Raw genomic sequence first — 27,317 nt, forward strand, 5'->3', positions numbered from 1 at the left:
GCACTTAATAAATACTGACAGACTTACTATTTCTTCCTTGAGCTATCACCTATCTGTCTGCTTCAATTCCCCTTCATTCATTTAATAATCCAGACAGTAAGGACTACTCTGCCCCCCTAGACACCCTCTATGCTCTCAAGACTTCTGAGCTTTGTTTACACTCTCCCCCAGTGCCCAGAACAGTCTCCTTCCTCTTCTTCAACTAGTGAGCTCAATTCAAAATCCCCTCCTTTTCCTGCTCCCCACAGTCAGTAATGTCCATCTTCTCTGGGCACTCACACACTTTTCACATAATCGTGTCTATGACAGTTACATTGTATCTGTCTTATTATCTACTGGACTATAAATTCCATGAGGAGAAGAGCCTTGTTTCATATAAACTCTGTACCCCTCTCAGCACCTAGCATACACTCTCCACACAGTAGGCGTTTGTTTAATATTTGCTGAATGGAAAAATGAGCCCTCTTCACTACTACTACCAGGGCAGCCCTCACAGCTCTCTGTGACTCCAGACACTAGTCATCTTCCTTGGAGTACAAGCAGAGGTATTTATTTTACAGAAATTGGACAAAACATGAAAGAAAATGATAAGAGTTCAAATATCTGTAACCAATTAAAAGGCTCTCAAATCTCCTAAACCTAGGACAGTTTTTCTTGTATCTATTGCCTGGGTCTGGCCCATGGCCCATTGCTATGTGACCTTCGCTAAGCACACAGTACAACCTTCCCCTCCCCCAATTCCCCACCCTCAGTCTTATGAGCCCCAGAGCCTCCCAGGACACATCTCTGCCCACTGGACAAGTCACTCTAGACAACTTTCTAGGACAATATATTGCAGATAAGGTACCAAGCCACATTTAAGGTAGAGTTTCCGCTTTGGGAGTTCTCCCTACCAGTAAAATCACAGATCTAGTCTTTTTTTTTCTTTTTTTTGCCTTTTGGAGAGCAATTGGGGTTAAGTAATTTGCCCAAGGTTACATGGCTAGTTTGTGTGTGTGTGTGTGGGTGCTAAGTGTCTGAGGCCAGAATTGAACTTGGGTCCTCCTGACTCCGGGGCCAGCGCTCTACTCACTGTGCCACCTAGCCGCCCCAACAAAGATCTAGTCTTGATCCATAACCAACTAGAGTCAGGAGACCCAAGTTTAAATCCAGACTCAGACATTTAACAGCTGTGTAAAATAGATGCATTACTTAATCTTTCTGAGCCTAAGTTTCCTTAACCATGAAATGGGGGTAACAATATTTCCTTCACAACAGGGACTGTTTTTTGCCTTTCTTTGTAGCCTCAGTGCTTAGCACATCTGATGCTGTTGTCAATGAGTCGTTTAGTCATGTCCAACTCTTTGTGACCCCATGGGCCATATTGTCCATAGGGCTTTTTTTTTTTTTTTGCTTTTTTGGAGGGGGGGAAAGCAGGCAATTGGGGTTAAGTGACTTGCACAAGGTCACATGGCTAGTTAAGTGTTTGAGGCCAAATTTGAACTCAGGTCCTCCTGATTCGCTATTCACTCTATTCAGGTGCTCTATTCACTGCACCCAGCCACCCCTTATAAGGCTTTCTTGACAAAGATACCAGATTGGTTTGCCATTTCCTTCTCCAGTGGACCAAGGCAAGCTGAGGTTAAGTTATTTTCCCAGAGTCACACAGCTAATAAGTATCTAAGCCTGGATTTGAACTCAGGTTTTCCTGACTCCAGGTTCATCTAACACATAGTAGGTGCTTAATAAATGCTCACTGATTGATTGTGCTGTCTACATCATAAGGTTGTTGTGAAGAACATTACTATTTTGCCAGCTCTATATAATAAGGGTGAGTGGCTCTTCTTCTAATCATCTGTCCTTCAGAGTCACATCAGTTCCTTTTGAGGAAAATAAAAGCAAAAAAGCCAAAATGCCCAATCATTAGCTCCATGGAATAATAGGACAATAATACTGTAAGGTAAGTGCTTGTTATTTTCCCCATTTTACAGGTAAGAAAACTCAGGCTCATCAAAGTTAAGTGATCAAAGTCCTCAAACAGAGAACTAGACAAAGCTGTTGTTATTAATGATCCTGAAAGAGCATCACCTCTCTGAATCCTGGAATCATTAAGAGCTTTGCAAGCCATGGAAGGTTGTCATAGCCTGCCAAGCATGGGAATTCATTGTTTCTTGTCCCGTTCCTCCACATGTGCTAGGACACTCTTTGCTCCAAACTCGATCCAGTTGGACAATGCTTATACATATGATTAGCCTTCAATCTGTGCCCTAATCCCCACCTCCCCAACACACACACACACTCCACTCTCTCTCTCTCTCTCTCTCTCATACACACACACTCTATCCACCTGCTCCTTTTTTTCCTCCACATTCACATGTAGCGGCTTTTGATACCGTCTCATCTTCTATCTCAGCCGCCATCACATATTTGGATATTCAAAGACAAAACCTCAAGACCAACAAATGGCTCCTCCTTTCATATGCTTTTTTCTTACCTTGAATCTGACTGCCCGCCCATATCTTCTTCTTGTTCTTCCATGACGCCCAACAGCTCTGAGGGAAGGAGGACGTCTTTGTTGACATTATTCACCCAGGTTTTCTTCACTCTGGCTGGTCTGTTCTGACTTTGCTCAGCTGAAATATGAACCAACAAAGACAGCAAGGTTAACACCTCCACAACCCGTAAAGCTGTTACTGGTCAGTTGTCAATTTGAGCTACAAAGCTGGAATCCTGAAGCCTGGGTTAGGATACCGCCATTGACTACACCAAGCACATCCCCACCAAATTGGAATGCCCCTCTTCCTTGTGCCTATCAAAAATTACCCCTATTCTGAGGCCTAGTTTAGATGCTACCTCCCCTTATTTTGCATAACTACCTCTGCTAAAATTTCCCTCTTTCAAGCTCCTGGTGTACTTCAGATTTACTGCTCACATGACATTGCAGGATATCTAAATTCCAGCTCTGGCTCTACAACCTGTGTGACTTCACATGACTCCCTTCATCTCTCTGGGACTCAGTATTGTCATCTGGAAAATGAGGCTATTAAAAAATACCAGCCATTCCTGCTTTCCCATTTTGCTGTGAGGACAATCACCACCACCACAACAAAAAACAGCCTAGAACTTTTTGGTTCACAAAGTACTACACACATTTTGATGCTCAAAAAAACAAAAACAAAATACACTGACAAATAGGTAATTTAATTATCATTATTCCCTTTTATTGACGATAAAACAGGCTAAGCAAGGCAGAGAGTGATTTGCCCCAAAATCACACAGTAGAGTCAAGGCTCATAGACCCACAGACTTAGAACTGAGAGTTCATTAGGTAGGCCAGCCCTTACCTAAAGCATACCTTCCCTCTACACCATCCCAAACAAATGGGCACCTAGCCTTTCCTTGAAAATCTCAAGCAGAAGAGAGAAGAACTAGCATAACAATTTTTACAAAGACAAAAACATCGTGAAGAAAAACTGTGAAAAAATTTAGAACTCTGATCAATGCAATCAATAATAAACCAGAGGACTGAAGATGAAGCATGCCAGAGAAGTTGTTCTCCTGCCAAAGAGGTGATGGTCTTAAAACACAAAATGAGACCTACATTTTTGGACAGAGCCAATGCAGGAATTTGTTTTACTAGTCTGTGTGTATTTGTTATGAGGCTTTGTTTTTTTACATTGTGTAGTTGAAGGAAAGGAGAAGTAGGGGGAGGGGAGAGATAATAAGTTTATATAAAAACAAATAAATAAGTAGATGAATAAGTAAATGAATTAATGGATAAATAGATAAATGATAGAAATAATGAATAGACAGATAGATGAATAAATAAAAATTCCAAAGAGGGCTAGGGATGTGAGAATAGACTCTCAAATGATGAGGAACTTACTAGCCCTCTAGGCAGCCCAATTCAATTTTAGAACAGCTTTGTTTATTAAGAAGATTTTGCTATTGTTGAACCAAATTCTGCCTTCCCACTGGTCCTGTTTAGCCACCTGGGGCTAATTAAGCAAAACAAAGTCAGTTCCTTTTCCACGTGACAGCTTCAGATATCTGAAGTAAGATATCATGCCCTCTTCTCTTCTATAGGCTAAGAAATCCCAGTCCTTCTACTGTTCTTTATATGGAGTGGGGTTGAGTTCCCTCACCTTCCGAGGCACACTGACCCCTGGATATGCTCCAGGCTGTGGATACCTTTCTTCAAAAGTGGCTGCCAGTGCTGAATATGCTACTCCCAAGACACGAGTTGAAACGACTGTATACAATCATTTTATTAATGCAGCTAAGATCACATTGATTATTTTGGCTACCCCATCGCACTGTTGACTCATATTGAGATAAAAGGATGAACCCCTTATGCTTAAGGATCTTCTCTAAATCCCCATATCTACCTTCTCCCACTTCTAAAGTATCCTTCACACAACACTGCCTGACCAGTTTAGGAGTATGCTGTAGAATAGTGGGGGGGAAACACCCTGAATTTAGTCATAGGATCACAGATTTAGAGCTGGTATGGACCTGAGGGGCAGTCAAGTCCTTTTACATTTGAAGAAACTGAGGCAGAGGTTAAACAACACCTACAGCTGTAAAGCTAGTGTCTGAGACAGGATTTGAACTCAGATTTTCCTCACTCCAAGCCTGGCCCTCTATATTCCTTGTACTACCTAAGTGTCTCTGACTTGAAGTCAAAGAAGTTGGATAGCATGTTGGTTCTGCTACTTATAAGCTATATAACCGTGGCAAGTGAACTTTACCTTTCTGGGACTCAGTTTCCCAATTGTAAAATGAAGGATTCATTGGATCAGATGAGCCCTGAAATCTCTTCTGGGTCTAAATCTACCATCTGTTGATTCCTTATACAAAGATTTGGTCATATCACTACTCAAGAAATGTTCAGTGACTCCTTATCATTTCTTGAGTAAAGTCCAAATTCCTTTGTACAACATTCAAGACACTTACATAATCTAGTCCCAATTTGTCTTCCCAACTCTGCTACAACTTCCCCAATATAGCCTATACCCTCTGGCCAAATGGGCCTGGCCTATGTCTTTCAAACTTACATCATACTTTCCTGTTTCTTTATCTCACAGGTCACAATGTTCCATATGTCTAAATTATCCAGACTTCTTCCCTTTGGTCTACTGAATTTCTACTCAATCATTCACCCCATTGATTATGCTATTCCATCTGGGAAGCCTTTCCTGGTCTCAAGGAGACAACCACTTCCCCTTTGTATTTTGGATAGAACTGTGCTTGCTTTTTTTTTTTTTTTTTTAATCCAGACCTATGACTATACCTATACCAGAAATAGGGAATTTCCAGTGAGGGAATTCCCTCTCAATACAGACGGCAACATTCTGCTGCTCAGAATCTTAGGGAATGGTCTGAGACGTTGAGAGATTAACAATAAAAATAATAAAACACTTTAAGGTTTTGCAAAGCACTTCACTTAGGTTTTTTCATTTGACCCTCACAACAACCCTTGAGTTCCATTTCAGATACCTACTAGTTGTGTGACCTTGGGCAAGTCACACACTGTTACTCAGTTTCCTAACCTGTAAAATGAGGATTGTTATTCTCAGAGTCCTTCAAAGTCAGTTGTAGCTCTTAAAATTTATGGTCCACAGATCCATCCACTATGTCTCACAGGCCATAAATTTATCATAGCATGTTAGTTCTGGAGTTGGAAGAGCTAAGACACTTACTACCCGAGTCGTGACTTTGTGAAAGTCACTTCATTTGTTCATCTGTAAAATCAGGGGGTTGGACTCAGTGACTGCCAAGATCCCTTTCAGCTCTAGAACTTATGGACTGTGAATTATTTTAGATTAGAGTCATTTTTGTATATGCCATCCTCCCTAAGTGCTATGAAGAAAAGGCTCAAGCTTTATTTAAGCTTCTCATTCCCCACAGTGTCTAACATACAGTAAAACTTAATAAACGCAGAATGAATTGAAGAGTGGGAAAATAAAGTAAATATACACACCTGTAACAAAAACTATAATGTAACAGATGCAAAGGAAAAATCTAAAGAGGTTGAGAGACTGTAGATAATGGAGAAGAAACAGCTAATGGTTTGCCTTTAAAAGGAAGCCACACACCTCTTGGGAGCCTTTCATCTTAGGCTTTCAAAATATTTTTTAATACAACCCCAAAGGGAAATAGAGGCTTTGACAAGGAGGATAAGAGCCTGTGCATGGTTCCCCAAACTGCAAGAAGGTGACGTCCCAACTTGTACTCTGAGTCATTAATGGGTCCTCTGCAGTGTCAGTGACAAGCTCCCATTAATCTCCATATGAGTCACGTGTTTGTCCTAACGAGCCAAATCTCATGGGGATGCTGGGGACTGGCTGAGCCTGAAGGCTCAAATCAAGATCCCAGCCCTGAAGGAAAACAGTCAGCAGAATTCTGCTGCAGCCCAAGTTTGCAGCAATTTTATACAGGCAAGGAAGACATCTTAAGAACCAAAACACACTTCATGGCAGGAACAGCTAAGAGGGAAATGAAGGTTATTTTATTTTCTTCTACATCACTTCTTCTGGTTTCTAAATCAGATTCAACAAAATGCCTTATGCCACAAATTTATCTATTCAGATCCCAAATATCTCTGAAAAAGACCACTGCAGATTTTACAAATGCTAGGCATTGTGGAAATATAAGAGCAAAGGAAAAGGCTCTAGGTGGTGCAGTGGGCAGAACTCTTGGCCTGGAGTCAGGTATAATCGAATTCAAATATGGTCCCAGATACTTACTAGCTGAGAGACTTTAGCTAAGTCACTTAATGTCTGGTTGGCTCAGTTTCTTCCCCTGTAAGATGGGGATAGCAATGGTACCTACCTCCCAGAGTTGTTGTGAGGATCAAATGAGATAATATTTATACAGTGCTCAGCCCAGTGCTTATATAATAGTAAGCATTATATAAATGCTAGCTGCTATCATCATTATTTTTAATGATGTGCTTCAACTTGGGAATCTCAGATTTGTATGACTCCATGTTTCAGCTCCAACACTTAGTATTTGTGTGATCAATATTTATTTATTAAGCACCTATTACAGGGATTTTTAATCTAGGGTCACTCAACTTTAAAATATATATATATATATATATATATATATATATATATATATATATATATATATATTTATATAACTACTTCAATAGAATCAATTTCCTTTCTAATCCTATGTATTCTATTTTAAGCACTCCAAAAACATCATTCTGAGAAGAGATTAATGGGCTTCGAAAGCCTTCCAAAGGGACTCATTACGCACACAAAAAGTTAAGAACCCCTGGCCCATTATGTACTAACTACTTTATGAGGCACCAGGGATCCAAAGACAAAGAAGAAACAATCCCTGCCTTCAAGGAACTTATATTCTGCTGGGGGAAAACAACATATACACCATAAATGTATACAAAGTACATACAAAGTAAATATTAGGGTAGTGGTTGTGTGATTGAAAAAAAGGGGACAAATGCCTCTAGGAGGCAGAGCAATAAGCCTGATCACTCTAGTGGGTAAGAGAGGATGAGGGAAAAGAGGCAAGGATGACTCCAAGATGGGAACCTGAGTGACCAGAAGGTTGGTGGCACTTTCAAAAAGAAATAGGAAAATCTGACAGAGGAGCGGGTTGCTTTGGGGGTGGGGGTAGGGGTGGGGAAGATAATGAATTCTGTTTTGGACAGGTTGACTTTGGCATGTCTGCCAATGGGTCATCTAGGAAGAGATATCCAACAGGCACTGGCTAAATGACTGGACTCCAGTCCAGAAGGGAGAACAGAAGTAGATACATGGATCTGGGAATCATTGCATATGTGTAATTAAATTCCTAGAAGCTGATGAGATCAATTGAAAGAAGACAAAGCTGGGCCTTAGGGAATGTCCACAAATTCTGGGAGGGAAGTAGATGATATTAAGGGAGATAATGACAGATTAGTCAGAGACTAATAATAATAATAGAAGAAGAAGCAGAACTAAAGGAGAAGAGAGTGTGGGGGGAGGGGGGGACAGGAGGTAAACAGTATCAAAAGCTATAGAGAAGTCAATTAAAGGACTGAAAAAAAAAAAAGGCCCCTAGCTGTACCAGTTAAGGGATTATTAGCAAGCTTAGAAGGTTTCAGCTGAATGATGAGGTGAGAAGCTAGGTAGCCAGGGGCTGGGGAGGTGGGGAAATGGAAGCAATAAGAAGAGAAAACTCTTTTTAGGAGTGTGGCTATGAAAAGAAGTGATATAGACTGACAGTGGGAAAGGATGTCAAGTCCAAGAGAAGGTTTTCTTAGAATGGAGGAGATCTAGGCAGTGATGGAGAGGACAAGCTGCCAGGCTGTTTCATAAGGGAAATAAGGAAAACAAAACCATTTTTGTGGATTCCAAGGTTTCTAGACTCCCTTAGGATCTCTAAGTTTCCTGTTTATAGTTTGAATGAAAGGACAAAATAGCATAATGGATAGAAAACCAACCTAACTCAAAGGCAGGAAAACCTGGCTTCCCACTTCTGAAGCAGTCTAGCTAGGTGACTTCTCTGGGCTTTTTCTCATTCATAAAAGGACGGAATTGAAGTCAATGGCCTGTAAGGTCCCTTCCCAGCTCTAAGGCTGTGATTCTGTGGTAATTCAACCCCTTTGTAGCTTGCCCTCACTGACCTCTTTCCTCCATTTCAGTTCTAAATTTGTGATCCTATGACCCCAGAGGGGGTTCTCAACCCTAAGTCCACAGACTCCCAAAAAGTCTATGGATGGATTTCAGAGAATCAATAAACTTGTTTTAAAAATATTTTGAGGGGCGTCCAGGTAGCGCAGCGAGTAAGAGCACCGGCCCCAGAGTTGGGAAGACCTGGGATTGAATCTAGCCTCAGACACTTAGCACCCACCCAGAAACAGCTGGCCCTGTAACCTTGAGCAAGTTACTTAACCCCAATTGCTTTAAAAAAATATATTTTTTGATAAGCGTTACTTCGATAAAAATGGTTTCCTTTGTAACCTTGTGTCATCTCCTTTACGAATTTAAAAACATGATTCTGAGAAGGGGTTCCTAAGCTTCAACAGACTCGCTGCTTTTTAAAGGGGTCCATGACATAAAAAAGAAGAGCCTAAGAATCCATATAGCAGAGGACAACTTCAGTGGGTTATAATTTTTACTATACTTAAACATGTTTCCTGAGTTATGAAGAAGTTCATTTTGCTTCCCAACACACTTTTTTTTTTCTCCCTGCATAGAAGAAATACCAAAGACTACCTTGGCAGATTCCACCACCAGTAGCAATGTGTTCACTGGACTTAATTTGACCAGAGAGTGACTGAGGGGGAAAACAAGCCAGTGTGTTTTTGTTACTTCTCTGCCCAACGGGGCTACACTACCTAGGCATTTAGTAACTCATTTTCTCTAATTTCAAATGTCAACCCCTCGGGCTACTGCAATCTGTGGGGAACCCATCAAGGGCATGGTACTACCTGGGCAATGAGTAAAGGGCACAAATCTCCCCTAGGGAGCAAAGTGCTGACAGGCAAACAGCGGTGTGTTTAGCTCTGAGCAAGTTTCAGGCAGATCAGGGATAAGGTATTTGGATGCCCCAGGCAGTTTAAAAATTGTGCTTTTTGTGCATTACTGTCCATCTGAGGCTTTGAGCAGTCTACCAGAAAACATGTCACTTGACACATCTCTAAATAAATACCTACAGGCCATGGAGAATAGAATTTTGGGGCACTGAAATATGCGCATTTACAAAAAGTCACATTAAAAACTTCCTTCACACTGCTACCCCTATCCCCCCTTTCCTAGGACTTACCTACCTACTCCTCCTGCCTCTAGTTTCAGGGATTCAGAAGCAGGTCAAGAGACCCTATTCAACTCTGAACAGCCCTTTTTACTTTCATGTTCAACAGTAGCACCAACAAAATGATGCTACTATTCTCCACCCAGTTTCAGAAGCTTCTTTCTTGTTTCTTCCACAGTTAGGGCCCAGAGACTTAGTGACTAACCTTATTTTAGGAGTCATTGAAATTTGTCATGATTATACATCACACATTGTTTTAGATGAACTTTTATACTATGGGAAACGCAGCTATCAATATATTTCTACCTTCAAATGAGGCTGTGAGTTTTGTAAGGGTAGAAACTACATTTTTATCTAAATTTTGTAGCCCTTCCAGTGCCTAGCACATTTTCTGCTTAATAAATGTTTACTGGATGAATTTATGAATGAATGAATTTTATAGCTACTGAAATTCAAAGGAAACTAGGAATTCTAAGAGGTTGAAGTGAGGAAGGAATGCAGAGAAAAAAGCCTGTGGAAAGCATAGAGACAGGAAATGGGATAGCGTGTGTACCTGCATGCTCGCACGTGTGTGTGTGTGTGTGTGTGTGTGTGTGTGTGCGCTTGCAGAAGCTCTCTCGAGCCAGTTTGGATGGAATGACCAGTGTGTGAAGGGAAATAATGTATCATAAGCCTACAAAAGGTAGAACAGGGCTTTACATAGCAGACACAGTTATGTGCACCTGATCCTAGAGGTAACAGGGAAGCACTATTAAATAGGGAAATGACACGGTAGACGTGTGAATTAGAAACCTGACCTCGGTAACCATGTGGAAAATGGAATAGAAAGGAAAGAGACTGGAGGCTGGGAGACCAATCAGGAGGTGAAAGCATTAGAGAAGATCAGAAGTGATGAGGGACTGAAGTAGCATCACTGGAAAATACTGGGATATTGTGGCAGCAAGCAGTTAAGAATCATTAAAGCCACTGCATGTTTTCAGTTCTGGGCCTTTTGGTAGAGAGACAGAGACAGAGAGACACAGAGACAGACAGAGAGAGACAGAGTCAGAGAGATGGGGGTGAAGAGAAATGTTCATTTTTCTTTAGACTCATAGAATCTTAGGGCTGCCATTTGACAGAGGCCCAAAAGGGGTACAGTGACTTATTAAAGGTCACACAGCTAATTATTGACTTGGACTCTCTATATTCTGACTTCCAAGTACATTATTCTTTCCACTAATCCACACTGCCTCCTTCCAGCATCCAGGGAAACAGTATTGAGCCAACAATAGAAAATCAAAAGACATAAGACAAACCAGTTCCCACTTAAACCAAAGAACAGAGATGGAAGGGTTTTTAGGCATCTACAGCTCTAACTTAAATAGATCTCAATGTATTACCAGAGAAGCATGATCATAGGATCACTGATCTAGAACCAAAACGGACCTCAGAGGCCAGTTCATCCAACCTCCCATTTTACAGATGAGAAAAGTGAGGCCCAAAGAGATTAAGTGGTTGTTCAAGATCACACAGCCAGTGCCAAGGACAGGTCCTTTGAAGCCAATCCTGTGACTCTAGAACCAGTCCTCTTTCTAGGGTAGCTTGTGGCCTCCTGTTGTCTGTCTGTCTGTCTGTCTCTCTCTCTCAAACTCAGTCAGCTGGCCCACACTTCATCTAAAACAGGGTTGCTTTTTTTGTTTGTTTGTTTTAAAGACTGCGTGTCCCTACCGAGCCAAGGCTAGAAGTTGAGAGGCTAAAGGTGGGCCCAAACCTACTACTCCATTCAGTATGGGATCTTGACCTGAACCTAGTTACCCCTCTGATGGATCCCCTTCCATCTCCCAAGACTCACCATATTAATGCTGAGTTTAATGTGGAACTTATCAGCTTAACCTACTGAAACTCAGAACTACTCACCTTTAAAAAAAAATCCACTAGCCTTACCTACAATGCAGTGGGGATTACAGGCATTTACAGGGATTTTAAACTGAGCTAAAACCAGGGATTCTTAAACTTTTTGTACCACCAACCCCTTTAATAGTCTAGTAAATAATAATTACTCCTAGAATAATGTTTTAAATGCATAAATTATAAATAGGATTACAAAGGAAATCAGTTACATTAAGATACAATGAACAATTTTTTAAAAATCCAAGTTCCCAGACCCCAAGTTAAAAATCCCTGATCTAAAAAGATTCTAAAAAGAGGTATAAGTGAATTGAATCTTAGGTCCATAATCTTAATCGTGAAAAATTCTGTTGAAGAAAATCACTCAGCTGTAAAGTCAGAGTACTTCAGGGATGAGGCTTACCTGTACTTCTAACCCCCTTCCACACCCCCATAGCCTCACACCTTCCCTTCCTCAGTTTCCCAAATACAAGGTAAGTACTCAAAAACTCACCAATTGTTTGCGGTTTCTTTTTTCTGATTGATGCCCGAATTATGTCTGCTCCATGGATTTTGTCTCTGTGTCTCTTAGACTTGGCTTCATAAAACCATTGGCCACTCATATTCTTCAGCTGTTGGTCATCCTTAATTTTTTCAGGCAAATGTCTGAAAAAAAAAGGGGGGGGGGGGAACCAAGGCTTCACTTGGTCAAGGGTGCACACTGGATAAATGAGTTCATTGTGCTACTGTTTAAATAAACATATAAATACCCCACCCAAATATGCGGCATCCAATCTCTCAGATGGTCCCACAAACTGCCCAGACGTCTCATAAATGTTTGCTCCTGTTTGACCAAAAATTAAGGAAACCAGAGCCAAGATTTTTTAAAATTCAAAGTTCCCATCATCCATGATCCCTGAAATTCCAGAAACAGATTCTCATTTCTCTGGCTTGAAACTTCATGTCCCCTCTAAAAACAAAAATCCCTGGGGGAGGAGTAATATATTAAGGCCAGATGAGGCATTTTTACATTCTGGTGTGAATGAGTATCTCAAGAGTGCTGTCCAAGATCAGTTTTTGAGAGAAAAGAAACATTGGACTCTGGGTGCCAAGCACCGGAAGGGAAAAGCAGAGAAAAGAGTGCCTGAAAAGACAGAAGATAAGTGTTGCCTACCTTCTAATTTTTGCCTGCAGACAGTATTTGACCCTTTTCTCCCACCCTTCCACAGCTCCCCATGCTGGATACTAAGCTTTGAGCAAAGCCTTGGCTTCACTCAAGACTCAGAACCGGGACTGGGACAAACCTCTCTCAGTAAGTCTATCCAGGAAGTCAAAGACTGCCATTACACCAAGCTTGTAAATGGAACTAGAAGCTTCTCCAATAACCATTGTTTTGTTGACGTTGTTTAGTCATATTTGACTCTTCATGACCCCATCTGGGGTTTTCCTGACAGAGACACTAAAGTGGTTTGCCGTTTCCTTCTCCAGCTCATTTTACAGATGAGGAAACTGAGATAAAGAGGGTTAAGTGACTTACCTAGGGTCACCCAGCTATTGAGCATCTCACATCAGATTTGAACTCAGGAAGATGAGTCTTCCTAACTCTAGGACTGATGCTCTATCCTTTGTGCCAACTACCTATGGAATAATCATTCCTGCCTGTTCCCAATTCCCTTCCCCATGGTTAACACAAACATCTACCTCACCTCTACCTTGTCATCCTCATGCCTCAATAGCTCATACCAACCCTTCCCACACTTTCCACCTCTTAATTTCCATTAATAAAAATCACGACAGTAGGGAGACCATTTGATGCAGTGAATAGAAGGTGAGTCTTGGAGCCAAGTCCTGCTCTGCTAACACAGTAATAACCGAGGACCATAACCAAGTCACTTTCTAAGACAATACATCTTAGATGTATTTAATCTTCATTTATAAGGAGAATTTTCAGGCAGTCATTCAGTCCATAGACATTTATGAAGTACCTGCTAGATGCCAGGCTTTGTGCTAAGCACTGGGGATACAAAGAAAGCCAAATGATAGCCTCAGCTCTGGGGGGAAACCCCAGGTCTCACGGAGCAGACAACACGCAAACGCAACGCATACATGACAAAACAGGGACATTCAACAGAGAGAAGGCACCAGTCTTACAGGTGGAAGGGGGGGGACAGAAAACCTGGGAAGTTGAGATGAAAAAAGAGAATATTCCAGGCTTGGAGTCAATGAAAATACCTGGAGTCTGAAGATGGAATGTCTTCACCAAAGAAGCCACGGTTACAGAGTACATGAGGGGAATAAAGTCTAAGAAGACTGAAAAAGATAGGAAAGGTTTCTGAATGTCAAACACAGGATTTTATATCTGACCCCAGAGGTAACAGGAAGCCCCTGAAGTTTATTGAAGAGGGTGGCAACATGATCAGATTTTTGCTTATAGGAATATTAATTTTACAGTTGCGTAGAAGGCAGATTATAATGGGGAGATAATGAAAATATACTACACAGATGAAATGACAGGCCTGGATAAATGATAAAAATAACAACTCTGTGTGTGTATGTGTTGACAGGCCTCTTTAAAGTTTGCAAAGCATTTCATCTACTTTACCTCACTTGAACCCTACAACAACATTACAAGGTAGGGTGGAAAGATATTATTATCCCTGTTTTATAGATCCAGAAATTGAGGCTCACTTTCCCATCATTAAAAGCATCAGAGGTAAAATCTGAACTCAGATCATTCTCAAAATCTTTCCCCTAATATTTTTTCTACTTCACATAAACTGTCACTTAACCTGTCTGCCTCAGTTTCCTCATCCTCAACTGGGTTAATAACAACACCCAGGGTTGTTGCCAGGATAAAATGAGATGACACCCTAAAGTGCTATGTAAATGCTTACTTTGATTGTTATGTTCTGTGGAGTCAGAGTAGTTTTTGTCCGACATTACTGGTATTGAGTGGGGCACGTCCACCTAAATTTGGGTCTTCATTTCTTCATCTATAAAAGAAGGAGTTGGTCTAGATGCCTAGCCCAAAATCTATGGTCCCTTGACTCATAACCACAGCATGAGAGGATGAGTTGAAGGAACTGGGAAGGTTTAGCTTGTTAAGAGAAGATTGAAAGGTTAGATAATGAGAGCTAGCTTCCAAGGGTCACAAGGAAAGGGAAACAGGACTTCCCCTGCTTGGTCCTAGAAGGAAGAACCAGAACCAATGAGGGAGAAGTTACAGGAAGATAGATTTAGACTCAACACAAGGAAAAACTTCCTAACCATCAGGGTTGTTTACAAACAGAAGGGCCCCTGGGAGGCAGTGAATTCCCTGTCATTCTAAGCACAGACCATATGACCACTGCTGAAATGTGGCAGGACGGGACTGATGCTTAGGTTGGTACTGTACTAGGAGACTTCTGAGGGCCCTTCATATGCTTCAGTTATACCACTAAGGAAGAACTGAAGATGCCATCTCATTGACCAGGTAACAATTAATAATAATAACAACTAACATTTGTATTATGCTTACTACATATCAGGCGCTGTGCAAAGCAATCTACTTCTATTATCTCACTTGATCTTCACAACAACCCTGGAGGCTGGTGGCATTATTATCCTCATTTTACAGATAAGGAAACTGAGGCAAACAGAGGTTAAGTGACTTGTCCAGGGTCACACAGCTAGTAAGCACATGAGACTGGATTTGAATTCGGGTGTTCCTGACCCCAGGCTGGGGCACTCTATCCACTTTGCTACCTAGCTGCCTTGATACGTAGTATAGATAGGCAGTTATGTGGTGTGGTAGATCAAGCACTGAACCTGGAGTCAGGAAGACCTGAGTTCAAATTCAGCCTGAGACACTCAGCTGTGTGTCCACTCTTGGAACTCCTTCACTGATGCATCTAGGTGGAACAATGGATAGAGCACTGGGCCTGGGTTCGGAGGGACCTGAGTGCAAATCTAATATCAGACTAGCAGAGTGACCCAGGGCATGTCACTTAACCTGTTTGCCTCAGTTTCCTCAACTGTAAAATGGGCACAACAGCACCCACCTCAAAGGGTTGTTGTGAGAATCAGATGAGGCATATTTATAAGCACAGGTCCTATATAAATATTTATGCCCTTCTACCGAGAGCCCATAGAGCACATTAATTACTTCCTTATTCCAAATCTTTAGGGAAGGGAAGCTTTCCTCAGTGCTTAAGTTTCCAAGCCATCATCCCAAGTTTGAGGCTGTTCGGGGGTTGGGGGTAAGGTAAGGAGCATAAAAAGGGCCTCATTGCTCCTAGATCAATATCAGAATGGCAATGATTCCCTTCTCATCTGACTCAGGAGCGTTCTCAAAAAACACCAGAATGACTTCAGCAATGTAGCATCAGTCATCAGCTAACTGGCTGACACCCACCCCCAAACCCCTCCTTGAAGGATCTTTATCTAAACTTCAGTCAGCTTCAATCCTAAACTTGTCAGACAGAAGACAGATCATGTAGCGATTACAACAAAAGTCTGTGGACCATGAGAGACTGCCCAGCAACATTTGGCTCCCTCAGAATTCTTAGTCATTACATACAGGGAACAGGGTTTTGGGTTTCTTGTTTGTTTATGTTAAAGGGGAAGGAAAGAAGCAAAATGTTGTTAAACAGCAGCATGCCTTATTCTCCTGAAATGGCTGCCAATCCTGGATTTTATAAAACCATCTCCTTCCCCTCACACACCCTTTTTTCTCGACTACTTGGGTAGAAAACTATAGAGACAATTCCTCCACCAGACAAGGGTCGGGCCTTGAAAGCTTTTAAAGTCTTTTCCAAATTCCAGGATTCTGTGATTCACTGGAAGATTTAACAGATGAAGCTCTCTATGTACCCTCCGACTACAAAACTCCCCCAAAGATAAAGATTCTTAGGAACCAAAGATCTAGAGTTAAAGGGACATTAGAGGGCATCAGAATCAACCCCTGATTTTACTGATGAGTAAATGACCTGCTCAGGATTACACAGCTAATAAAATGTCGGATGTAGGATTTGAACTCAGGTGTTTTTGACCCCAAGGCCACCACTCTACTACACCTCCTTGCTGTACCTTAAAAGAAAAGTTATTAACCCACTGGTACCACTGAGGTTTTCTACAACCTATACTCATTTATCTTTTCCTTCTGAAACCTATTATTGAACTTCTGATGGGTGCTAAACGAAAATAAGAATAATAGCATTTATATTAGCGTTTCGAGGTTTGCCAAGTGCTTTGCAAATATCTCGATTGACCCTCAAAAAACCCTGAAAAGTGGGTGCTATTATTATCACCCCCATTTTACAGTTGAGGAAACTGAGGTATAGATGTCAAATGACTTGTCCAGGGTCACAGAGCTAGTGTGTCCAAGGCTGGATTAGAACTCACTGTTGTAACTCTAGATCCAGCCTCTCTAGCTAAGGTACCACCTGGCTACCTCATGGTATTGCAATTAAATATCCTCCAGTTTGAGGAAGGAAAAAAAAAAGATAATCACGGTTCATTTTTATAACGCTCTAAGCTTTATAAAGAGGATCTTCCCTCACAACAGTCCTAGAAGGTGGGTAATAACAACCATTCATGTTTCAACAGCACAAAAAGGTAGTGTGACATCTTAGAGCATGGGATCTAGAGTTGGAAAAGGCAGGTTTGTAATTCCTTGACTACTATTTTCTATATTTTACATTGCAATTACATTATCATCAGCCCATTTTACAGAGAAGGAAAATTGAGGCTCAGAGGGTTTCAGTGATTTGCTCCAGGGAGTGACTTAGACAGTCCAGTGAGGGACTTGAAGAATTGCCATGTCTTCCTTTGAATTTCTCTTGTCTCTTCAATTAAAATACTCCCTTTAAAGATCCAGGCTGTGTTTTTCATTTCTTTTGTTGCCCAATGGCACCAGGCAGAGAGTCAGTATGATGTAGTGGATAAAGGGCCAGTCTTGGAACCTGGGAGACACGGGATTCAGGTACTAGCTCTGACACATTCCGGTTATGTAGCTATGGGCAAGTTTCTCAGTAACCTCAGGTAACACGCTCCAAGGTGATCAATGACCAGAGTTGTCAGTCGGCGTAGGCAGAAAGTTTCCACATGGAGCGTTCCTCACAAGGAAGAAATCACAGACTCAAACCAAAAATAAATGGCAAACCATAAATAAAAGGTACTTGAGGCTACAGTGGGCACTAAGTAAAAATACTTGTGGAATTACTGCAAAGACAGAAAAATCAGCCCTTAACTAGAAGACAATGGCCCTTGACATGTCATCATTATAAGCACCAAGATGGAAGAAGACAGAATGAGGAAACCGGATTCTACAGGAGCTGCAGTCATAGACTCACACAATTTAGAAGGTCTTTTATAGCAAAGGAGTCAACCCACTGTCTGCAAGTGAAATACTCACCAGGGCTGCCTGAACCAAATTAAAATGTAATTGGGAAATATTTCACAGAATAAATAAAAATACAATAGAACATAGGTAATGTCCTATTATATAGAGATAATGTAAGATGACATAATAACCTTGCATAATGTATAACATATAAAAGAGAGAATGTTTTAATATAATAATAACTCTCCACATGGAGAGTTCCTCACAAAGAGGAAATCACAGGTCCAGTGGCCTTCAGTTTCTATTTGAGTTTGACATGACTGTCTTAGGGTATCTAGTCCAACCATTTCATTTTACATTTAGATAAGGGGCTTACTCCTCTAAAGGGCTCACTCCTCTGAGCCCTATTTCCTGACCTGTAAAATCGAGAAAAGGAAGTTAGGTGGTCCAGTGGGTAGAGTGCCATGCCTAGAGTCAGTAAGACTCATCTTCCTGAGTTCAAATCTGGCCTCAGATACTTACTAGCCCTGTGACCCTAGGCAAGTCACTTAACCCTGTTTGACTCCATTTCCTCATCTGTAAAATGAGCTAGAGAAGGAAATAGCAAACCATTCCAGTATCTTTGCCAAGAAAACTCCAAAATGGGTCACAAAGAGTCAGACATGACTGAAGAATGACTAGACAACAAAATGGGGATAAGAAGAATTGTATCATCCACCACACAAGTTTGCTATGTCAAGTGCACATTGGCAGCCTTCAAAGTAGAACAAAATAGAAATATGAATTATTAGTAAGCAAAAAAGCTTCATATTTCTTGGTAATTAGCCCAATGAAACTAGGAAATAAAAAAAGATATGCATCTGACCAAAAGCAGTCACATCTTACAACTACATAGTCAATGTGATTTTAGCTAGAAACATGGACTTGAGATTACATTAGTAATGTCTGACAGAAAACCTCACTAAAGTTACTTTGAGAGACAAAACCCTTCATTTTAAAAGACAAAGACCTTTAGGAAGGCAGCTAAAGATAATCACGAGATGTGGTCAACTGAACACATCTACGGAAAGAACACCCAGCCCACCAGATGTTGGGGGGCTGGGGGTGTGGGTGTGTCTAATATGAGTACGCATTTCCTGATGATGGCATGAAGTCTAAAACAGGAAGCACCATACCAACAATTTCATCTTTGGACCATGAAAGACTAACTGTAAATATGTGCCAACCATGTATGGAGAAAAGTTTTTAAGAAAAACAGCCAAATTATTAGCCCAAATTAATTGTCAAGACTTTGTCTTCCTGGGTCAGCTAGGTGGCCCCTTGAATAGAGCACTGACCCTGGGGTCAAGAAGACCTGAATTGTGTGACCTCGGGCAAGTCACTTAACCTCAATAATACCCCGCCCCCCCCCAAAAAAAACCAGACCATCTGCCTCATTTGTCTCTTCCTTCCCACCCCACTCGAAAATGAAAAGTCCTCCAGTAATCCTAGGCTTTAGAGCGAGTAAATTCCTTTCCATTCCCACCATGCCTCTGATAGTTGGCACCTAGGTCATGCCCTGGAGCTTCAATTAGTCTCAAAGAGACACTAAGCAACACCAAAAGGACCAGAGTCAGTAACCTCGACTAAGGATTCCTATTACCACAGCAAAAGGTCCCTTTCCCCATTTAAAGGACAGCAAAGCTGGCCAGAAGCACTGGTGGCAGCAACTGCATGTGGCCACAGGAGGGGCATGTACTGGAATAGCAGTGGTAAGAGTAAGCCTTTTTACAGCACTGAATCCCCTTAGCCTCCCTCAAGGAAAAATCATAGGTGGACGGTCATATCAAGACAAAGTGGTCCAACTGCTTCATTTTATAGACTGAGGCACCTGAGCCCCAAAGAAAAGAAGTTACTTGCCCATGGCACCTTGATAACTATTTTTTTTTAAATTTAATTTAATTTTATTTTTGAGCAATCGGGGTTAAGTAACTTGCTCAAGGTTACATGGCCAGTTATTGCTGGGTGTGGTGCTGAGTGTCTGAGCCCGGGATTTGATCTCCAGGTTGTCCCAACACTGGAGCCGGTGCTCTTACTCGCTGAGCCACCTGGCCGCCCCTAAGCAATTGGGGTTAAGTAACTTGCTCAAGGTTACACAGCCAGGTGTTTCTGGGTGGGTGCTAAGTGTCTGAGCCCGGGATTCGATCTCCAGGTCTTCTTAACACTGGAGCCAGTGCTCTTACTTGCTGTGCTACCTGGCCGCCCCACACCTTGATAACTATTAGCAAATTATTAAAATTTTTAGAATTAGTAAAAGTATAAAGTTTTCCCTGACATTAAGCCTAAACTGACTTCTTTGTAGCTTTGTAGAGGTTTTGCCCTCTAGTACTAATCAGAAAAAACCTAATACCTGCTCTACAAGATGGCCCTTCAAATAATTATCATGTTTCTCTGCCTCTTCCCCAGGTCTTTCAACTACTCCTCCTAAGGCATAGATTCAAGGCCCTTCACCATGATGGTTTCCTACCTCCAATTTATCAATGTATTTTATAATTTTTACTATGTGCCCATGGGGACAGAGATAGTAAGTGGGGTAGTTGTGAAACAAGTTCAAGGCTTCTCACCCAGAATCCAATGCTCTTTCCATTAATTTCCACTATAGGGTGTGGTCACTTTTTAATCTGCCTTTTTCAGAAGTCTAACTAGGATGCTAGTGCCAGTGGTGTCAGGGAGGGTATAGGATAGCTGTCTGTGAAGCAGGGGGTCAGGAAGTACTCTTGGCAATGGAGTCAGGGAGGGTGTGGAATGGCCATCTGCAAGGTGAGGGGCCAGGAAGGACCACTGGCATCCCAGAAAAGGGAAGCAGACCCCTACATCACGTGTTACTCTGTGACCAACTATACAATTTATCTCTTTTATCCGTGTCATACACTTTTGCTTACTTGGCTCTGTACATATCTTACTTTATCTGTCCAACTAAGCTAAGTTCCTTCAAGTCAGATGTAATGGCTGGGGTCACTGCCAATAAATGAGGTTTCTTTGATTATTAACGTCTTCAATTTATTGTATCCTCCACAACAATGGGTCAAACTCAACTAAAAACAGATCCCTGCTGGCAGCATATTGACTTAGAAAAAAAGGCTAGGAGTAAGATATCTCTGTACATCACCAAGCTATGAGTATGAAACCTCTACATAACACCAAGCAGAGTGCTGTGTATATAGTAGGGACTTAGCAAATGTTAGTTGATATGAAGAATAAGACACAAATACAACATCCTCCCCATCTCCATCAGTTATAATAAAAATACAATTCCTGCAATGTCTTACACTTGGGTTAAAAAAACAACAACAAAAAGTTTTAAAAAAACCATAACAACTTCAAGAGTATGAGATGGGGAAGGCATGGTTAGATATGTTCTGAAAAAGATGTGGGGAGGTTTAGAGGACCGCAAGATCAATATGAGTCAGCAGTAGGATGTGACAGTGAAAAATGGTAATGCAACCTTGGGCTGCAATAAGAGAAACCTGGTTTGGATCTTATCAGTGGTTCTGGGCACCACTGACTAGGAATGATACTGAGTGTCCAGAGGAGGGAATCCATCGTGGGGAAGGGCCTTGAATCTATGCCTCAAGCAGGGAGCAAGGTGAAGGACCTGGGGAAGGGGCAAAGAAACATAATCATTGTTCTCAGTTATTTGAAGGGCTATCTTGCAGAAAAAGTTCTTTTTTTTTTTCTGATTAGCACCAGAGGGCAAAACCAAGAGGAATGGGTAGAAGCTGCAAAGAAGTCAATTTGGATTTAATGTCAGGAAAAAAACTTTATGCTTTTACTAATTTTTATTTGAATAATTTGCTAATATTTACTAATTTTTAATAATTTACTAATATTTACTAATTTCAAAAAATAAAACTTTTGCTAATATTTACAACTATTGTCCAAAAGTGAAATGGGGTGCCTTAGGACACAGTGGGTTCCTTACTTATTGGTGGTTTTCAAGAAGAGGCTATAACCTTGTCAGGGATATTATCACAAGGATTCCTTTCATGTATATGGTTGGCATTCAGGTTTGTTCCAACTCCCAAATTCTGTGATTCTGATTTTTTTGGTTTCCAAAATACCTTACTTTGGTACTCTGGAAGATGGGTTATGCCACAATTAGTATGCCCATTTTACAGATGAGGCAGGCCATTGAGATTCTGATGGGCCAAGCAATTTTGTCACAGAGCTAAAAAGCACTGAAGCCAGGATCCAAACCTAGATCTTTTGGCTTGAAAACCAATACTAGCACTACACCAAAATCTCTCTGTTCAAGAACATGGGCTTGAGCTCTGCATGGATGAGTTGTCTTGACACAATGTTAAAATACTTGTAAGAGCTATTTCATTTTAATCTGTGTACACCCAGCACCAAAGCCAGAAGTAAGCGCTGCATCAACAGCCTCCAAAAAAATATGAATTGGTCACAGGCCATGGAGGAGCTCCAGAAGGATTTTAAAAATCAAGTAAGAGAAGTAGAAAAAAAAATTGGGAAGAAAAATGAGAGTGATGCAAGAAAATCAACAGCTTCCTAAAGGAGACTCCCCCCAAAAAATACAGAAGAAAATAAGGGGGAGAAAATTTGAAACTCAAGGGACTGTGAAACTGAATGTTGTAAACTAAAAGTAAATAAATAAATTTAGAAAAATAAAGTAGCAATAGTTGAGGTCTTAAAAAAATAATTCCTTCAATATTAGATTGGAGCAAATGGAAATTAATGACTTTATAAGAAATCAAGGTATTATAAAACAGATCCAAAAGAATGAAAAAATAAAAGATAATGTAAAATATCTCATTGGAAAAACCATTAACCTGGAAAATAGATCCAAGAGAGATAATTTAGAAATTATTGGACTACCTGAAAGCCATGATCAAAAAATAAATAAATAAAAAGAGTCTAGATATCATCTTCAAGAAATTATCAAGGAAAACTTGATATTGTAGAACCAGAACTCTGATACTGTAGAACCAGAGGGTAAAATAGAAATTGAAAGAATTCACTGATCACCTCTTGAAAAAGATCCCAAAAAGAGAGCAGGGACTGTTTTTTGCCTTTCTCTGTATTCCTAACACTTAGCCCAGCATCTGGCACATAGAAAGCATTAATAAATGCTATTTCACAAACAACAAAAAGACTTGTGCTCTCCAGCTCCTAGCAGTAATTTCTTTCAACCTAACTTCTAAAGGTGTTCCTACAGAAAAGCCTACTTTATGTTGATTTTCTGCAATGTACAAACTGCTAGTTACAGTGCACAAAAACACAATTATTTGTTTGGGAGGGCAAGTTGGCTGCTGAGGCACGTGGGGATCTCTTGATGTGGGAACTCCCTCCACCAGCACCCATCTATGACTTAGCACATAAATCCTAGAGAGTTACCTGGAGTACAGAGAAGTTTAGTGATCTGCCTGGGTCATGTATCTATTGAGTCCAAGTGAGATTCACAACCAGGTCTTCCTGAGGGCAAGCCCATCACCCTACCTACTACTGTAACTAATAATAACCAGCGTTTATGTAGTGCTTTAAGTTTTGTAATGCACTCATTTGATCCTCACAATAACCATGGGAGACAGGTGCTCTTATTATGCCCATTTTAGGAAACTGAGTTAAGTGACTTGCCCAGGGTCCCTTTGCTAGTAAGTGTCCAAGTCCAGATCTGAAATCAGATCTTCCTGACTCCAGGCCCAGTACTCTATCCACTGTGTCACCTAGTTGCTTACATCAGGCTGACTCACGTTAACAAGGGGAAAAAAAGTATTTCTACTTTTATTTCACATCTAGTTTATGGATTATCTAGCTCTCATTCCTCCTCTGTGCTAGTTACGTTACCGCCATCTACCATCCAGATTTGAGAAGAGGCAGAATGGTATGATGGGGATAATGCCCCCTTTTGTGTCCTCAGTCTGCATCCCACATGGGTACTCACTGGCTGTCTGACCTCGAGCAATTCATACATTCTGTCTCAGTATCAGTTTCCTCATCTGAAAAATGAGGACACCAGCCTGTAGTACTTAATAGATGAGGCCATCCATCGGGAGGGGCCAATGAGATACTCGACAATAGGTACCATACAAATGTCAATCATCATTTTTATGATTTTGACATTCTTGCAATAAGTTTTCATTGACCAGGTACCATGTGTCAAGCCCCAAGCCAGTTGTCAAGGGAGACATAAAGATAAATAAGATGCTGGTCCTGACCTCAGTGAATTATAGTACAGGAAAGATAATATGGACACAAAACCACTAATATATTTCCCTATTATGAAATCCTACTGTGCCTCACTCATGCCTTTTCTTATGTTCTCAGCATATTCCATTTTGCATGACAGTGGATTACATAGATGTCTTCTCTCCCCTACCAGATTCTGAGTTCCTTGAGTATATGTATTGTGTCCTGGAAGCTAGGTGCTAGGTGGTGCATTGGATAGGGTACTAGACTCATAACTAGGAAAATCTAAGTTCAGATCTAGCTTCAGACTCTTGCTAACTGTGTAACCCAAGGCAAGTCACTTAATCTCTGCCTGCCTCTGTCTCCACACCTGTAAAATGGGAATAATAATAGTACCTACCCTCCCAGGATTATTGTAAGAATAAAATGAGATAACCGTTGTCAAGCATCTTGTCAACAATGCCAGCTATTGTTAGGTACAGTTACTGGAATCTTAGGAGCTGGAAAGCCATCTAGTGATAGCAGTGTGGTAGAAAGAATACTTTATACGGAGTCAGCAAACTCAGCACAAAACACAAATCTGACATTTACTAGCTGTATGATCATGGGTAGATAGGTCACTTCCTTTTATTTATGTGTAATATTCTCTCTAGTATCACTCCTCTAACTTTTACTAATGCAGACAAATTGGTCCCCAGAGGAGTGACTGCTACAACTCTCAAATTCTGAGGGTGATCTTGGAGGGGGGCACATACCTTATGGGTAGCTCTCCTCCTAACACTTTGGTTCATGAGCACTGGAGTGCTTCCCCTTAATCACCCAGCAGACTCAATTATTGTTGTCCAATTGTTTCAGTCATACCCAACTCTTCATGAACCCATTTGGAGTTTCTTGGCAAAAATACTGATATGGTTCACCATTTTCTTCTCCAGTCCATTTTACAGATGAGCAACTTAGGCAAACCATGTTATGACTTGCCCCGGGTCACACAGCTAGTGTCTGAGGTCAAATTTGAACTCATGAAGATGAGTCTTCCTGATTCCAAGTCTAGTGTTCTAGCCACTATACCACCTAGCTGCCTTAGTGGACTCAATTAGCTTATTAGAAAAGGATTTGCTAAAATGGAATATAATAACAGTTATGAAGCATTTTCTTTTTAAAAAAAAATCTTTAAGCATTCTTTTCTTTAAAAGAAAAATGAATTCCAAATTCTCTTTCTCCTTTGCATCCTCTCTCATATCTGATGCAGTCTAGGAGTGCCAGAACTCCAAAATGCAAGGTACAGGGCAGGTATTCCTTGAAAGAATTCAACCATTCAAGCCTTCTTTCAGTCCAAGTAGTGAGTTTATAATGACACCAGTTGAATAGATGAGATTCATAGTGATTTCAGTATTGGTGATGCCAATACAAGCATGTGAGATTCTAAGAATCTGGGCAATTTAATGGCGGGTAAGATTGGTATTTTTATACAGAAAGACTGTGAGAAGATCTGGATGGGATCAAGAAGTGGCAAGTAGACTGGAATGGGCCAGGTGCAGACAATGAGGGCCACAATGAAAGGGTAATTAAAAAGATTATACTGGGATGGGCCATATGCCTCAGAGAGAGGCCAGAGATCTGGGTTACTGAAATGTATGGGAAAGTTCAGGGCTTTCCAGGGGTCCAGGTCCTATCCCCATCATACCCACAGAGAAGGCAAGTAATATAATATCAATTATATATGTGAAATCATACAAAACCTATTTCCATATTAGCCATGTCCCCCCTCCCCCAAAAGGCAAGAAAATGAAAGAGAGAAAAGTATACTTCAATTTGCACTCAGAGTTCATCAGTTCTCTCCCTTGAGGTAGACAGCATTTTTTTCATCATGAATCTTTCGGAATTGTCTTGGATTATTGTACCGATCGGAGTAGCCAAGTCTTTCCCAATTGATCATTATAACATTGCTGTTACTGTGCATAATGATCTCCTGGTTCTTCTCACTTCACTTTGCATCAGTTCATATACATCTTGCCATATTTTCCTGAAACCACCTCCTTTGTCATCTCCTATAGCACAACAGTGTTCCATCACAATGATATGCCACAACTTGTTCAGTCCTTCCCCAACTGATAAGCATCCTCTAGATTTCCAGTGCTTTGCCACCACAAAAAGTTGCCATAAATATTTTAGTTACAAAGCATTTCCCAAAAATCTAGGACATACCGTCCCATAAATATACCAGACTCTAGAAGAATGGGTATGAATTTGAAGTACAGTAGCTGTGAGGCACATATGTAGGCAATGCCAACCCATAATTCTGGAATAGCACAGCCTTTATGTCCTTTCTCGGAAAATCTTCACCAATTCCGCTTCACTGGGTTCAGTTCAGAGAAGGCGTCACAGTATCAGTGCTTGACAAATCTCTCCATTGTTTAGCTGACTGGCTCCTCACAGAGGCAGATATCTCAGCTAGCTGGATCAATCTCCTGCTAGGCTGAGTTAAGCAGGTTGTTCAGCGGCAAAGCTGGCTTCTTATTGGACCCAGCTCCAGGAAGGACCAAGTAGGTCACTTGGCCTTTGGGCAGGTTCCTTGACCTTTCAGGTCTTCACAGGACACACCATCTCTGTTGGATGACCTGAGTTCACTTCTTGATGAACAGATGCAGTTTCACCTTCAGCCTCAGGCTTGGTTGGGTGTTACATTACTCTTTTCAGGAAGGGAAGACCCTTAGCAGCCTAGGACTGGCAGAACCTCTCTCCTCTGATTCCCTCAGAGGTTTGGCTTTGAGGTAGGGAGGAGAGGTATGGTCTCTCCTGATAAACAACTCTGTTTCCCTCAGTGAGGAACTCCACCTTTACTTACATATTGTTCATCCCAGAATCCTACTGGGTCTTATGCGAAGAGGCAAGGGGGAACAAAGGTATAGAGACAGATTGTGGCAAAATAATTTTTGATATCCTTTTCATATGCAACTGAGACATGTATACCTCAGATCCCAAGGTGAAGAATATTTCTTTTGTATCTAATAAGACTTTCTCTTATCATTTCAACCTCTCTAATTCCTTATGACCTATTTAACTAATACATCCCTCTGGGCAAAAATAGGGCATTGGAATAGTTAAGTCTCTTACGAGATCAACAAATTATGATGAACCCCTATGATTTATGATGTAGATAATTAAAAAACTCAAAATGCTTATTAAGCACATA

General features: G+C 41.0%; 1 protein-coding gene across 3 annotated transcripts in view; it reads right to left on the minus strand.

The window, feature by feature from the left end:
• The window catches only part of SYTL2 (synaptotagmin like 2), a 157,248-nt gene that overhangs the window by 77,854 nt on the left and 52,077 nt on the right, over positions 1-27,317 (minus strand). For all 3 annotated transcript variants that reach the window (XM_069071003.1, XM_069071005.1, XM_069071006.1), the window contains exons 3-4: positions 12,131-12,282; positions 2,474-2,612 (exon numbers count right to left, since the gene is read on the minus strand). In XM_069071003.1, coding sequence (XP_068927104.1) covers positions 2,474-2,612; positions 12,131-12,282 — 291 coding nt within the window. The remainder of the gene's footprint in view (positions 1-2,473; positions 2,613-12,130; positions 12,283-27,317) is intronic.

The sequence above is a fragment of the Petaurus breviceps genome, unplaced genomic scaffold (genome assembly GCF_028583685.1).
Source record: "Petaurus breviceps papuanus isolate PSGF00001 unplaced genomic scaffold, PetGlider_PUasm1.0 90823, whole genome shotgun sequence".
Lineage (NCBI taxonomy): Eukaryota > Metazoa > Chordata > Mammalia > Diprotodontia > Petauridae > Petaurus > Petaurus breviceps.